This window comes from Prunus mume, linkage group LG4, assembly GCF_029339155.1.
Source record: "Prunus mume cultivar Tortuosa linkage group LG4, ASM2933915v1, whole genome shotgun sequence".
Classification (NCBI taxonomy): domain Eukaryota; kingdom Viridiplantae; phylum Streptophyta; class Magnoliopsida; order Rosales; family Rosaceae; genus Prunus; species Prunus mume.
The window spans coordinates 21,933,830-21,946,200 of record NC_142701.1 but is presented as its reverse complement, the minus strand read 5'-3'; the positions used below and the strand labels follow the sequence as shown (position 1 = coordinate 21,946,200).

Here is a 12,371-nt window from a genome sequence, read left to right as displayed (position 1 = left end):
GTTGGTAGTTCAAGAACTCCAAGTTCAAGACAAAGTCAGTCAGATGGTGTTTTAGGTAATCTTCAAGCATCCTGGATTAAGAACTCGAATGATAGATTATGATGCTAATATGAGAGATGAGGTCCGAAGATCATATCTACAAAAAGGACCTTGTCAACCTAGAGGTCACAATTTCCCGATAACTAATATGTCGGGAATTAATCGACGCTTCATTCCCCAATGGTTTGATGAGTTTGATTGGTTGGAGTATAGTATATCTAAAGATGCGGCATTTTGTCTCTATTGCTATCTCTTTAAAACCAATTTTGAACAAGTGGGTAGTGAAGCTTTCACTGGAGATGGATTTAAGAATTGGAAGAAAGGGAGAGAAAGATTTAAGATGCATGTTGGACCGGTTGGGAGTGTTCATAATAAGGCTAGAGAAGCTGCTACAAATTTGATGAATCAAGCTACACATATTGAAACGGCAGTGAGCAAACACTCCGACCAAGCTCGTAAAGGCTTATCGCACATGTTTGATAGCATCAATCAAGTGCACTAAGTTTTTATTGAGACAAGGTCTTGCTTTTCGTGGCCATGATGAAAGTGCCACTTCAAGCAATAGGGGAAATTACTTGGAGCTATTACAATTCCTTGCAGATAATGATGATAAAGTTAAAGAAGTTGTGATGGAAAATGCTCCGGGGAATCTCAAATTACTAGCTCCTTGCATTCAAAAAGAAATTGTGAATTCATGTGCCCTTAAAACACTTGATGCTATCATGGATGGTCTAAAAGATAGATTCTTTTCAATATTGGTGGATGAAGCACGTGATGTATCGGTGAAAGAGCAAATGGCTATGGTGTTGCGTTATGTGGATGACTCCAGGCATGTAATTGAAAGATTTGTGGGTATCCAACATGTTATCGACACTACGGAGTTTTGAGTTTGTGTTTCACCTTTTCTTGAAGAAGGTCATATTGGGACTCACAAATGATTTGTCACAAGCATTGCAAAGGAAAGATTAAGAAATTGTTAATGCAATGGCTTTAGTGAAATCATGCAAGGAAAAGCTACATTGGATGAGGAATAATGGGTTCGATGCATTAGTTGATGAAGTATCTTCTTTTTGTGAAAAACATCATATTTATGTTCCTAACATGGAAGAGGCATTTATACTTCCAGGGAGGTCAAGGCGTAATGCTCCAATAAAGACAAATCATTATCATTATCGTGTGGAGCTATTTATTTATGTCATTGATGAGCAAATTACGGAGTTAGAGGATCGCTTTAATGAGGTAAATACCGAGTTGCTTATTTGTTTGGCTTGTTTGAGTCCGAAAGATTCATTTGTAGCTTTTGTAACACCCCGACTCCAATTATTTTCTATTTTAATTAAATTAAGAGAAATTATTAATTTACTCTTGGGTTAAGGGTAATTTTGGTCAATTTCTTATCCGGGAAGATTTTGGGACCACAAGTGGTTTGGTTGCGTAGGTGGTACTGAGACGAAACCGTAGACAGGCAGTAGGCTTGAATCGGATATTTAATAAAGTTTTGGCGATCAAAACAAGCTCGATGGCGGAACCGTAAATATTTCGAAGAGTTTGGTAAAAAAATCAGATTTTTCATTTTCACCTCACTTTCTCTCTCTCTCTCTCCCGCGTCTTCTCCTCCCTCTGCGATTTCCCCCTCCTATTCGTTCACCGAACAGAAACCACCACGCCCATCACTTCCGACCACCCCGTCCGACGGAAGGGTCCCATTCGAACCGCCACCTCCTCCTCTATCTTTTCCGGCCAGACAGGGGAACCGTCAACCCACCGAAAACGCAAACGCGTTGCGGAATTGACAGAACTTCCAGCCGCTCGATCTCTCTCCTCCAGCCACCATTTCCGACGGGTAAGGTGAGGTTTCTCATCCATTTTCTGAGTTCTAGCTGGCTATTGCATAGGAATTGATCGATTTGCAGTTTAGATTCACGAATTTGGAAGTTAGGTTTTGGCCGGTTTTCAATGTGAAATTCCGTCCACTTGCCGTCCGAATTGGACGTTACCGTAGTTGAAAAAGATGCTCCATTCGTCGAGTAGTATCTAGGATAGGAAGGGTGGCTTGTGATTTGGAGATTTTCCGTCGCCGGAAATTTCCCTACACACCCACGCGCTGCCGGCGCGTGTGGCGGCGCGTGGGTAAGGCTGGTGAAGTTGCTTTTTATCTTGATGAGATCCTTAGGTTGCCACGAGTGCGTAGGATTTTGCGGATCTCAATTTGGATGTCGTTTGACTATCGAACGGATTTCGCATATAGTGCGTTATCCGGGTTCGATAAGTTCTAACCATTGGATCGTCTCCCAACTGAAGTATGTTGATCTAGGTACTCTTAGAAACCTATAGGAATTCGCGGATCGTGAATCGGAGCCCCGGATGTTCCGATTCAATAATTTGAAGTTTAGGAAATCGCGATAAAACGATTGGAAGCGATTCCCAAACCTGTAACCGGACCTTAGGATATTCCATTGGATGTACACGCACTAGGAACTTGGGGATTTAAGTAATTCCTTTTGTGAATTTCTATTTTTGAAGTGCGTTATTTTAATCAAGGGTTCGTATCTCGAAATAGGTACTTCGGTCGACCATTCGCAGCAGGCAGGACCCTCTCGGGGCCGGGCAGCTTGGGATTATTTGTTAGTGGACTTTGTTTTAAGCATATGCATGGTTTTATTGATGAAAGATTTGTGCATATATTTTAAATGGTGATTTTGATTTAATAATTATCTGGTTGATGGATTTGAATATTCTTATACGTATTGGCAATATATTTTGAGTATGGATATATATATTTGAGTATGATGAATATGTTGATATTGATTTTGGGATGACTATCTATATTGTCTATGTATAGTGTATGAGAGGTTGTTGTGGTGAGATTGTGGAAAGATATGAGTTTGAGGAATGGTTGTGAGATGTACGAGTATGTTAGGTGAGTACCATTCCCTAGTTACTAGGCTTCCCACACACGTCGTTGGCAGTGCCGGTGGGGTGGGAAGGCCATGAGATTGCGGGTCTCACACATGTCGTTGGCAGTGCGGTGTGTGAGACACTTTCCATACGTGTCGTTGGCGTGCCGGCGTATGGGAAGAGTATGTATATTGCTTAGTATTATCATACACGTCTGGCGTGCCGGTGGGGTGATGATACCGTCTCACGCGTAGGACTTGTTATGAGATTTGTGAGCTACACGTGTCGTTGGCGTGCCGGCGTGTGAGCTATGGAGTTCCGTCCCCCGGTTGGACTACTCATCCCTGGACGCGGGTTAGTGTTCGGAATCCTGCGTACCAGCTAACAATCCCTCGGTTGGATTGTTTCCCCGGTACATTAGTATGGAGAGAAGTATATATTATATTATATATTTATAGTTTATATATATATATATAGTAAGTTTACGGGTTGATGAGAGTTGCATATCTTTGGGAAATGAGTTGTGGATTTGAGATGGGAAGATGTATTGGACTTTGGGATAATGTGTTTTGAGTTTTTGGTTTCTGAATTGTGAAACTGCATGCTAGAGCATTATTTTTACATGGTGGGGTTATTATGTTGATTTAAAATGCAAACTCTATTTTTGTCCACTCACATATTTCTGTTTTGCGCGAGGCAGTAGTTGCTTTTGGAGGCGTTCGAGTAGGTTGCGAGCTCCAAACTTTTCATCAGTAGATAGGGTCTGTGTAAATTCGTTCTACTCAACTGTTTGTTGTAAACAAATTCTGGTAGATGCTCTGTTATCGCCCATGTTAGGTTATTACTTGAGGCCGGAGGCCACCTTATGTTGGATTGTTGTATGTTAAAAGCATGCTGGCAGTTGGGATTTATATTATGTAAATTATGCAGGTTGAATATTGTTGGGTTTGAGCATTTTACAGGGGAGACTCTGCCAAAATTTTGGTAGGATGTCTTGGATTTTTAATAGGGGCCCGGCATCCGTGTGATGTCGGCACCAAGACGGGTCCGCCCGGTTTGAAATTCAGGCGGGTCCTCAGCTTTTGATAAATCAAAGTTACTTCGTCTTGCTCAATTTTATCCTCAAGACTTTTCGGATGAGGATCGTTTGGCACTTGAAGATCAACTTGAGATTTATATTCATTATGTGCGTTCCATGAGTGATTTCTCTCAATTGCAAGGGATTGGTGATCTTGCAAAAAAAATGGTGGAGACAAGGATGCATCAAGTATTCAATTATGTATATTTGCTCATTACATTGTCTTTAGTTTTACCGGTTGCAACTGCTTCAGTGGAGAGGGCATTTTCTGTCATGAATATTGTTAAGGGTCCACTTAGGAACAAAATGGGAGATCAATGGTTGAGTGATAGCTTGCTTGTTTATATTGAGAGAGATATTTTTGCTTGTATTGAAAATGAAGCTATAATGCTTCGTTTTCAAAATATGAAACCTCGTCGTGGACAATTATAGCTTGTAATATTATTTCCGTTATGAATTATGAATGAAAGTACTATGATTTCATTTTCAATATGTTTTTCAATCCTAAATTTTAATTTGGACTTTTACACTAAGACCCCTTGTGGTATGATTCCTGGCTCTGCCACTGTAAACAGGCCCATAGCCCCCTTGTCCAAGCTTGTTTGCATCTGAGAAATTATCCGTAGCATCTAGTATGATTTGCAAATCGAAAAGGGGGACATCTATGCCTTCTTCTTCCTTGAACTCACTTGTTTCTATCAACTCTTTGAGTCGTCTTTCACTATCAAACTGTCCTCGACTTATTTGATCTAATACATGGAATTGAAGAGTTTTATTCTCATTCAGTAGAAACAATTCTGCAGATGTTTGTTTGTGCATGTGGTGCATATAGCAAAGTGGTTACCTCGTTTACTGGTCATCTTTCTTCTCCATATATAAATGGAAATGATGCATGCCACAAAAATGATGCTAACAAGCACTGCAACAACTGTAAGAGACAATGGTATTTGTCTTCTTGAATGCTCTTCTAGTGGCGGTTTAAATGGCTCTACTTGAAGACCACCTACAACTAGAAAGCAACGACAAAGTACGTGTTATTTACTATCATTTAAAACGGCATAATGCGGTGATAATAAGCCAATAAATATTTGGATTCAGTCCAACTCTACTTGGTTTCAGTTCCTTTCTCAATTATGAAATTAATCCAAAATAGATTATCACAATACGTGATACGTTTATTTAGTGAAGATTTTGTTAAAACAGGATTTTGAAAAGTATATGAAACACCTAAGAACTTATGGGATTTACTTCTTTTTGTTCTCCCTTGGAACACAAGCAGAATTCATCCTCAGTTCAAAAGTGCTGGAGGGTTTGACCATCACAATTTATTAGCAAAATCTGAATAAAATGGTTCAGCTAATGTGAAAATAAATAAATCACAATCAAAACACTCCTTACTCTGCAGGATCTCAATAGGAAATATGAATTTGCAAGAGGCACATGCATCATTGCAATTATATGCCTAACATGATATTCTCACCTAGAGTACAATTCAAGTTAAAGCCATTCCATCGAAAGTTTGCATTGCAATGGCATCTTTTCTTTCCATCTTTTGCTAGATTGCAAGTTGAATGTGGCCAACCCCTGCAGTCTGCAGATGTATTACAGGTTAGTTCAAAGGGTGGATCCCAACCCATCTCTGTTACTGGAGAATCGCTGGGTGAATCTTCAGAACCAAAGTTTCCCACGTTTGCATGGCACCACTCGATTACCCTAAATGGCAGCTGGTTCAGCTCCTGGTCTTCATCTCGGTTTCTAGGATCGCAGTTATCTACAGTTATGAGAAATTTTTTTGTCCTTGGATTTATGCTAATAACTCTATAGGTCCAATTGCCCCTTGGTCCCATGAAGCTAACCTGGCCTGTGGAGGCGTTGCATTTGAAACGAAAATACAGGGGATCACTGCAAGCCGGTCGGATGCTCGGGGATAAGGAATCATGGTTTCGCAGTCTCTTACGGTTGATTCTGCACAAGGTGTCATAAGTAGTTCTCTCCGTACATTAATTTGATAAATCTTGGATATGTAGCTAGCTAGCTTTTTTGAGAATTAGCGATAGATAGATACATGACCAAGGGTGGGAAGGGGGAGGGACCTCACCACTGAGGTAAACCCAGCGTTCTGTAGCTAGCTAGCTTTAGCAGATAATAATAGCCAATATGATTGTGTACGAACATAGAAAGAAGTGAAAGACAATAGAGAAGTAGAATACCTAAATCAGCCAAGGCAACGCGAACAGAGAGGTCTCGGCTGTCAGCATACTCTTCTTGAAGATTATCTAGATTCCGCAAGTCCCATATCCAGCACATAGAAGTAGAAGAATTCTTTCCCTTTGTTTTACCAGCTTCAGCATATGAGTAAGCATTACACTGGCAGTTGTTGAGGAGGCAGGTGTTCTTGCATTCTGTTTCATAGCTAACAGCATTTTGTATGTCTGGGTTTCCCACTTTCATCATCTTTAAAGTGAAGGATGTTTCCTTCTTGCTACATAATGGGGACTCTCTTGTGCATCCATCAGAAAAGTCCCCAGACTTCCATTTATCTAGAGACTGGGGTTCGAAGCCTGGCAAGCATTTGCACATTGACTGCCCATTATTCGTATTACAGCTGCCAAAGCTCCCACAAGCATTAAACACACTGCATTGATCTTTTGGCTCTGACCACATCCTAGTCCACTTATTCTCAAGCCACCTCCAAAACTGTATATTCCCCTTAAAATTTATCACCAATCTTGAATAATTGTATTCTGTCCGTGGCAGAATTGCTATGTGCTTATAGTAAGAAGAGTTTCGACTTGTAGAATTGAAAATTCTGATGGAGTTTTTTTTTTTTTTTTCAAATAACTTTGGCTGAAATTTGATAATAAGTAAGCAACTGCTGGAGGCATTTCATCTGAAATGACAAATGTACCAATTCCTGGTTCTCGACTTTTCCAGTAAGGAATCGATTTTGATTTTGTGATCATATACTGATTCTGGTTGTCTTCTGGTACATCTAGTTTGAAGGTGAAGTTCCCAATTCCTGGGTCGTCTTCACCTCTCCATGAAGTCAATTCCATGTCGTTATCCATTTTCATCCCAGGAATGAATGTATCAGTTGGACTATCAAAGCTCTGCCACAAAATATTTTTCACTGCCAACGGATCGTTACCATCACTTAACACCAGGTTCCCAGAATCCATGAGCTTCACCATTGGGTTGAGAGCAGAAGAGGAGGCTCCAAACTTTGCTGACCAATAAGACTCTCGAGTAGTTGCATCCAACACATGGAGGGTACTTTCTTTGATTTCAATAACTCCAGTGGAATTGGCAGGAACTGGCGTATCTCTGTTGGAAACCCATACAACTGTCCTTGGATTCAGTTGATGATACCATATACCAACATATCTTCCATTGCCAGACCTTCCTGCTTCTGTAGATGGTGTAAAGAATCCCAGTTCAAATCTTCCTCCAGCTGAAACAAGACCTTCTGATCTGTTGTCCCTAATTGGATTGTCGCGTGACGTTAGAGTATCTCTAGCAGTAGCAGAGCAAAACAGGTGGTGAGAAAAGCACAACAAGAGTAACGCATAGGAGGAGAAGATGGAAGATAGCATGCGATTTGCAAACCATGAAAGGTTGGAAATAAACATAATATAGGGAGCCAAACACATGTGCTTGGCTCGAGGGAGTCTAATGGCTCATTTATGAGATGGATGTTAAAAATGTCTTTCTCCATGGTGATCTTCATGAAGAAGTCTACATGACTCCTCCTTCAGGCCTTTGCCCCTCATAAATGGTTTCACAAGTTTTCTGTTGCCATTTAGAAAGCTAGGTTTACACAATCTCTTTCAGATTACTTGTGGTACATCATTTACTGTTGCTTTAATCTATGTTGATGACATGGTGATCACAGGCAATGACGAGTGTGTTATACATAATTTGAAGTATTTTCTTTATAATCAGTTTCATATTAGAGAGTTTGGCCATTTGAAGAATTTTCTTGGGTAAGAGATTGCAAGATCAAATGCGGGAATTGCAATCTCCCAAACGAAAGTACACACTTGATATCCTCGATGATGCAGGTCTTCTAGGTGCTCAATCAATAAATTTTCCTATGGAGCAAAACTTGAAGCTCACAGCCAATGATGGTGAAGTGCTCAATAATCCTTCGTGGTTTAGACGATTGGTGGGGTGATTAATCTACCTTACAATCACTATACCATAGATTACTTATGCAGTCAATATTCTGAGCCAATTTATGCATCAAACGAGGAAACCATATTTGGATGTCGCTTTACGTGTTCTTCATTATCTGAAAGGTAGTCCACGTCAAGGATTACTTTTCTCTTCAAACAGCAAGTTGCATTTGATCGGTGTAAGATAGTTTATTATCCCAATCCTTACAGAATTGGTCTTCTATTCATTATCGGATTGCAAGACTCAAGACTGATCAAGAACTCAACACAACTCTCGACCTACAGCCTCTGTGTAAGTGTTCCATATGGATTACAAGGCTAAAGGGGTTTCTAGTTCTATAAGAATTAGGATTAACAGTTCTATAGCAATAAGGATACCTCAAGGAGTCTCTTGATGGGCAATACTCCTTGAGTGATGCATATAAATAGAGCAGCTCCCTCTAAGAGCCGATACACACAAAATCTCATCAAAGTAATTAACCCCATCTGGAATCTGAGAATAAGGCAGTCGGTTATCTTAGACTGCTATCAGGTTATCTTAGAGAAAAGTTGTCTCCCAAGTGTTCGATAAAAGACTTCAATGGTAGAACAAGGTTAGTGTTCAATTTATTATAGCTTTAAAGTTTACATGTGGTATCAGAGCATAAGTTATTTTATCTTCTACCTAACCATTTTTGTTGCAGCATTTAGAACTTGAAAATTGAAGGATAATTAAGTTTTCAAGGTTAAAGAAACTTGACACTGCAAGAGTTAAAGTTAACACCTTGCTGTGACAAATAGAAATTGATCAAAGGTTTGTATAGTTCTTGTCGTGCTCTGAGCAAGCCAAAGCAACTCAGACACAACAAATCTGTACATTCAAAGTTTTATGATCAAACTTGTGTTGAAAATAAAGGCATAATGAATGATTCACTGTCCAAAGATGTGAATGATTTGTCGTGCAATTATTTTCAGCAGAACAGCATAAGAGATGAAACACGTAGGCTATCAAGGTTGTTCTTCCATCCAAAGATGTGGAACCTTTCTTGTACAGGAAGCTTATGTGATTTTCATGTCTTTGTGTTGATAAACATGTTTTGATTTCTTCACCTAAAGGTGAGAATCGATCATGTTTTAAAGTTTTTGGGGTTTTTTTCAATCTTTTGAATATATGAAATATATTTTTCAGTTAATCACAACTCGATTGAAACTTTCATTGCCTCTAACTACACTAAATGGCGAGAAGATGTAGAAATTGCTCTAGGTCTGCTGGACTATGAGATGGCTATTGAAGAAGATGCACCTGCAGAACCAAATGCAGATGCATCTACAGGAGCGAAAGCAAAATATGCCAAATGGGTCAAGGCAAACAAAATGGCTATTCTAATCATGAGAAGTTCAATTTCACCATCTGTCAAGGGAAGCATTACATCATGTGATAATGCCAAGAAGTTTATTGATTCCATTGGGGAAAAGTTTCGGGAATCAGAAAAGGCTGAGATTGGAACTCTAATGGGACAGCTTACTGATACAAAATACAAATGGGAAAGATGTGTGAGAACACATATACTGAACATGCTGGAAATTTGGAACAAACTGAAGGCACTCAAAGTCAATGTGGATGAAACAATGATGGTGCACTTTGCTATAAATTCTCTGCCTAGTACTTTCAAGCATCTAAGAAGCACATATGTAGCTCAAAAGGAGAAGTGGACAGTAACTGACCTTATAAGCATCTGTGTGCAGGAAGAAAAAAATATGAAGAAAGATAACGCTGAAGAAAATATTAATATGGTTCAGAACAGCTTCAAAAGGGATTTTGGAAAAGGCAAAAACGTTGGGAAGAAAAACAAGGAAGAAAAGGAAACTAAAGGACTGAAACCAGAAGGACTCAAGTGCTATTTCTGCAAGAAGTTTGGCAATATGAAGAGGAATTGCGACAAGTACAAGCGTTGGTTGGATAAGCAAAAGGCTAAAGGTAAGACTAATCAAGTAGATGTTTGTTTTGAGTCTAATGCAATTGAGATTTGTTCAGATTCATGGTGGTTAGATAGTGGTGCATCAGTTCATGTGACTAATTCCTTGCAGGGGTTCAAAACAAAGAGGCTGCCAAGCAAGGCTGAGATGAAGGTGTTCGTGGGCAATGGAGAAAGAGTCAAGGTGGAATACATTGGATTAGCTAGGATTGAGTTAGAATTTGGTTTTGTTTTGGAATTAGTAGATGTAGTTTATATTCCTTCTATGAAAAGGAATCTTATCAGTTAGCAAGCTTGTAAAGTCAAACTTACTGTTTGAGTTTGATGAGTCTGGTTCTCCATTTTCAGAAATAAAGTTATGATTGGTAATGGTTTTCTAAATGATGGAATGTTTGATTAAACTGCAAGAAACCAAATTCCAGCACTGGAAATCTAAGCATCAATGTGATAAGCACTAAAAGAAAAGCAGAAAAAGAAGAATCTTATAAACTTTGGCACAAGAGATTAGGACATGTCTCAGCTGAAAGAATGAATTTGCTTAACAAAGAAAATCTGTTTGCCACCACTTAACCACCATGACAAAGACAGTGTTTGCATAGAATGTGTTAAAGGAAAATTGACAAATTTGAGAAAGAAAGGTGCTACAAGAAGCGAAAAAGTGCTGGAAATCAAACATATAGACATTTGTGGTCCTTTTCCCACTCAAACACATGATGGTTTAAAGTATTTCATAACCTTCGCAGATGATTACTCTTGATATGGTTATGTGTACTTAATATCTGAAAAATCCAATACACTGGACATGTTCAAAGTCTATAAAGCATAAGTGGAAAACCAGTTGGATTCAAAAATCAAAGTAGTAAGGTCGGATGGAGGAGGAGAATTTTATGGTAAATTTGATGAGAGAGGAAGGAACCCTGGACCTTTTGCCAAATTTCTACAAGAAGAAGGTATAGTGGCTCAATACACTAACCCAGGCACACCACAACAAAACGGGAGATGATTAGGAGCCTATTGTGCTGCACAAAGCTTCCAAAATTTCTTTGGGGAAAGGCTTTAAAAACTGCTGTAGCGGTCTTTTTGTTCCAGCAGCCTGACGAATGGGCTTGGGCTGCCGTAAGAAGAAAACGCACAAAAATTCCCCCAAGTGTCCGAGTTCTGGAACCAAACTCCTAAAGGGGTTCTTGAAAGATTTGATAAACCTTAGAAGGACACCCTCATGTTTTCTTCACTGATTGCCAAATAAGCATGATTAAATCAATTAATGGCTTAGCTTGAGGAGCCTGGGGCATGGGAGCTAAGCTTTCACAAGTTTAGCAATTTGACAGAGAGAGAGGCATGGGTTTCCTACTGAGAGTGAAAAATCTGAAGTAAGGCAGAGAAGAACTAGAACGATTTCTATCCTAAAGGAAGAATAAAAATCAAACGAAGAAGAAAGATTGGGTGGCTTGAGTAAATTCTAGGTAGCTTGACAAAGCTTGGTCAAGCTCTGGATTCTTGATTTTTGCTGGGTTGAAGAGGCCCCTTTTATAGCCATGAAGAACCCTAATTTTGTCTCAAATTTTCCTCCTTTTGTCATTGCCCTCTTTCACTTTATCCTTCTTGATGAATTTCTCCATCCAAGAAGCCTGGGTAAGGAACCCTTTGTGGTTTCAATGGTTTAACACAGCTGGACCTTCCCATAGAGGGGAAGGCGCCACCTGCTTTTCTTATGGTTTTTCCAAGACATCGTTTACAGAGGAAAAGAGGAGAGATGAAGCCATTTATCCAATGGACACTCCTCTCACCCCCGTGAGTTTCCTCTGGTCCTGCCATGGCTCCCTTGTGACCGCTATTTGGAGTTCTAATGGGGATGGGACTTAGCACCAGACTTTTGTAAGTTGCTGGGCTGGACTTGTACATATGATATTGGGTTGTGAGTCTGATCGTGCAATGGGTCTTCATCAAACTGCTGGAAAGGCTTTCTTAATCTTGGGCATTCTATTGATGTGGGTTGGGCTAGGTATTGTGGTAGGCCATTGAATATTTTCTTAAAGCATGGGACCATTTTCTCTTCTCTCTCATGCTAACCCATGTGTTTGGGTGCCAAGAACGGGCTTGAGTTTTAGTGCCCCCAAGTGGCTTAAAACTTACGTTCCTCGAACCCTCAATGGGCCTTGTGATTGATCGTTCCCCTCCATGCCACAACCTTCTCAGTAAGCCCCGGTTTAATTTTGTGGCTTGGGT

General features: G+C 39.8%; 3 protein-coding genes across 3 annotated transcripts; 2 read left to right on the top strand and 1 right to left on the bottom strand.

Moving 5' to 3' along the window:
- The first annotated feature begins 187 nt into the window (after positions 1 to 187).
- On the top strand, positions 188 to 926 carry LOC148918177 (uncharacterized). Its single transcript, XM_089050506.1, has 2 exons — positions 188 to 494; positions 640 to 926. Exons 1-2 carry the CDS (start codon positions 188 to 190, stop codon positions 924 to 926), a joined length of 594 nt encoding a protein of 197 aa, XP_088906632.1.
- Positions 927 to 4,519: 3,593 nt separating this feature from the next.
- On the bottom strand, positions 4,520 to 7,608 carry LOC148918176 (G-type lectin S-receptor-like serine/threonine-protein kinase At4g03230). Its single transcript, XM_089050505.1, has 4 exons — positions 6,863 to 7,608; positions 6,226 to 6,818; positions 5,622 to 5,786; positions 4,520 to 4,764 (listed from the first exon to the last, which is right to left on the bottom strand). The coding sequence occupies exons 1-4, from the start codon at positions 7,606 to 7,608 to the stop codon at positions 4,520 to 4,522; spliced, it is 1,749 nt and encodes a 582-aa protein (XP_088906631.1).
- Positions 7,609 to 9,339: 1,731 nt separating this feature from the next.
- On the top strand, positions 9,340 to 10,292 carry LOC107881095 (uncharacterized; the record flags this gene model as incomplete). Its single annotated transcript, XM_089050504.1, has 2 exons — positions 9,340 to 10,147; positions 10,258 to 10,292. Coding segments are annotated over 2 exons (843 nt in total), but the record flags the coding sequence as incomplete, so codon positions are not given.
- Positions 10,293 to 12,371: the final 2,079 nt, after the last annotated feature.

What these genes read in the sequence shown, in the direction of transcription:
- LOC148918177 (XM_089050506.1), top strand. Translation starts at nt 188, where the DNA reads ATGTCGGGAATTAATCGACGCTTCATTCCCCAATGGTTTGATGAGTTT. An exon ending in CAAACACTCCGACCAAGCTC is followed by an intron (nt 495 to 639) that starts GTAAAGGCTTAT and finishes AATTCCTTGCAG; the next exon opens with ATAATGATGATAAAGTTAAA.
- LOC148918176 (XM_089050505.1), bottom strand. Translation starts at nt 7,608, where the DNA reads ATGCTATCTTCCATCTTCTCCTCCTATGCGTTACTCTTGTTGTGCTTT. An exon ending in TACTTATTATCAAATTTCAG is followed by an intron (nt 6,819 to 6,862) that starts CCAAAGTTATTT and finishes CATCAGAATTTT; the next exon opens with CAATTCTACAAGTCGAAACT. An exon ending in TCCACCCTTTGAACTAACCT is followed by an intron (nt 4,765 to 5,621) that starts GTAATACATCTG and finishes TCCATGTATTAG; the next exon opens with ATCAAATAAGTCGAGGACAG.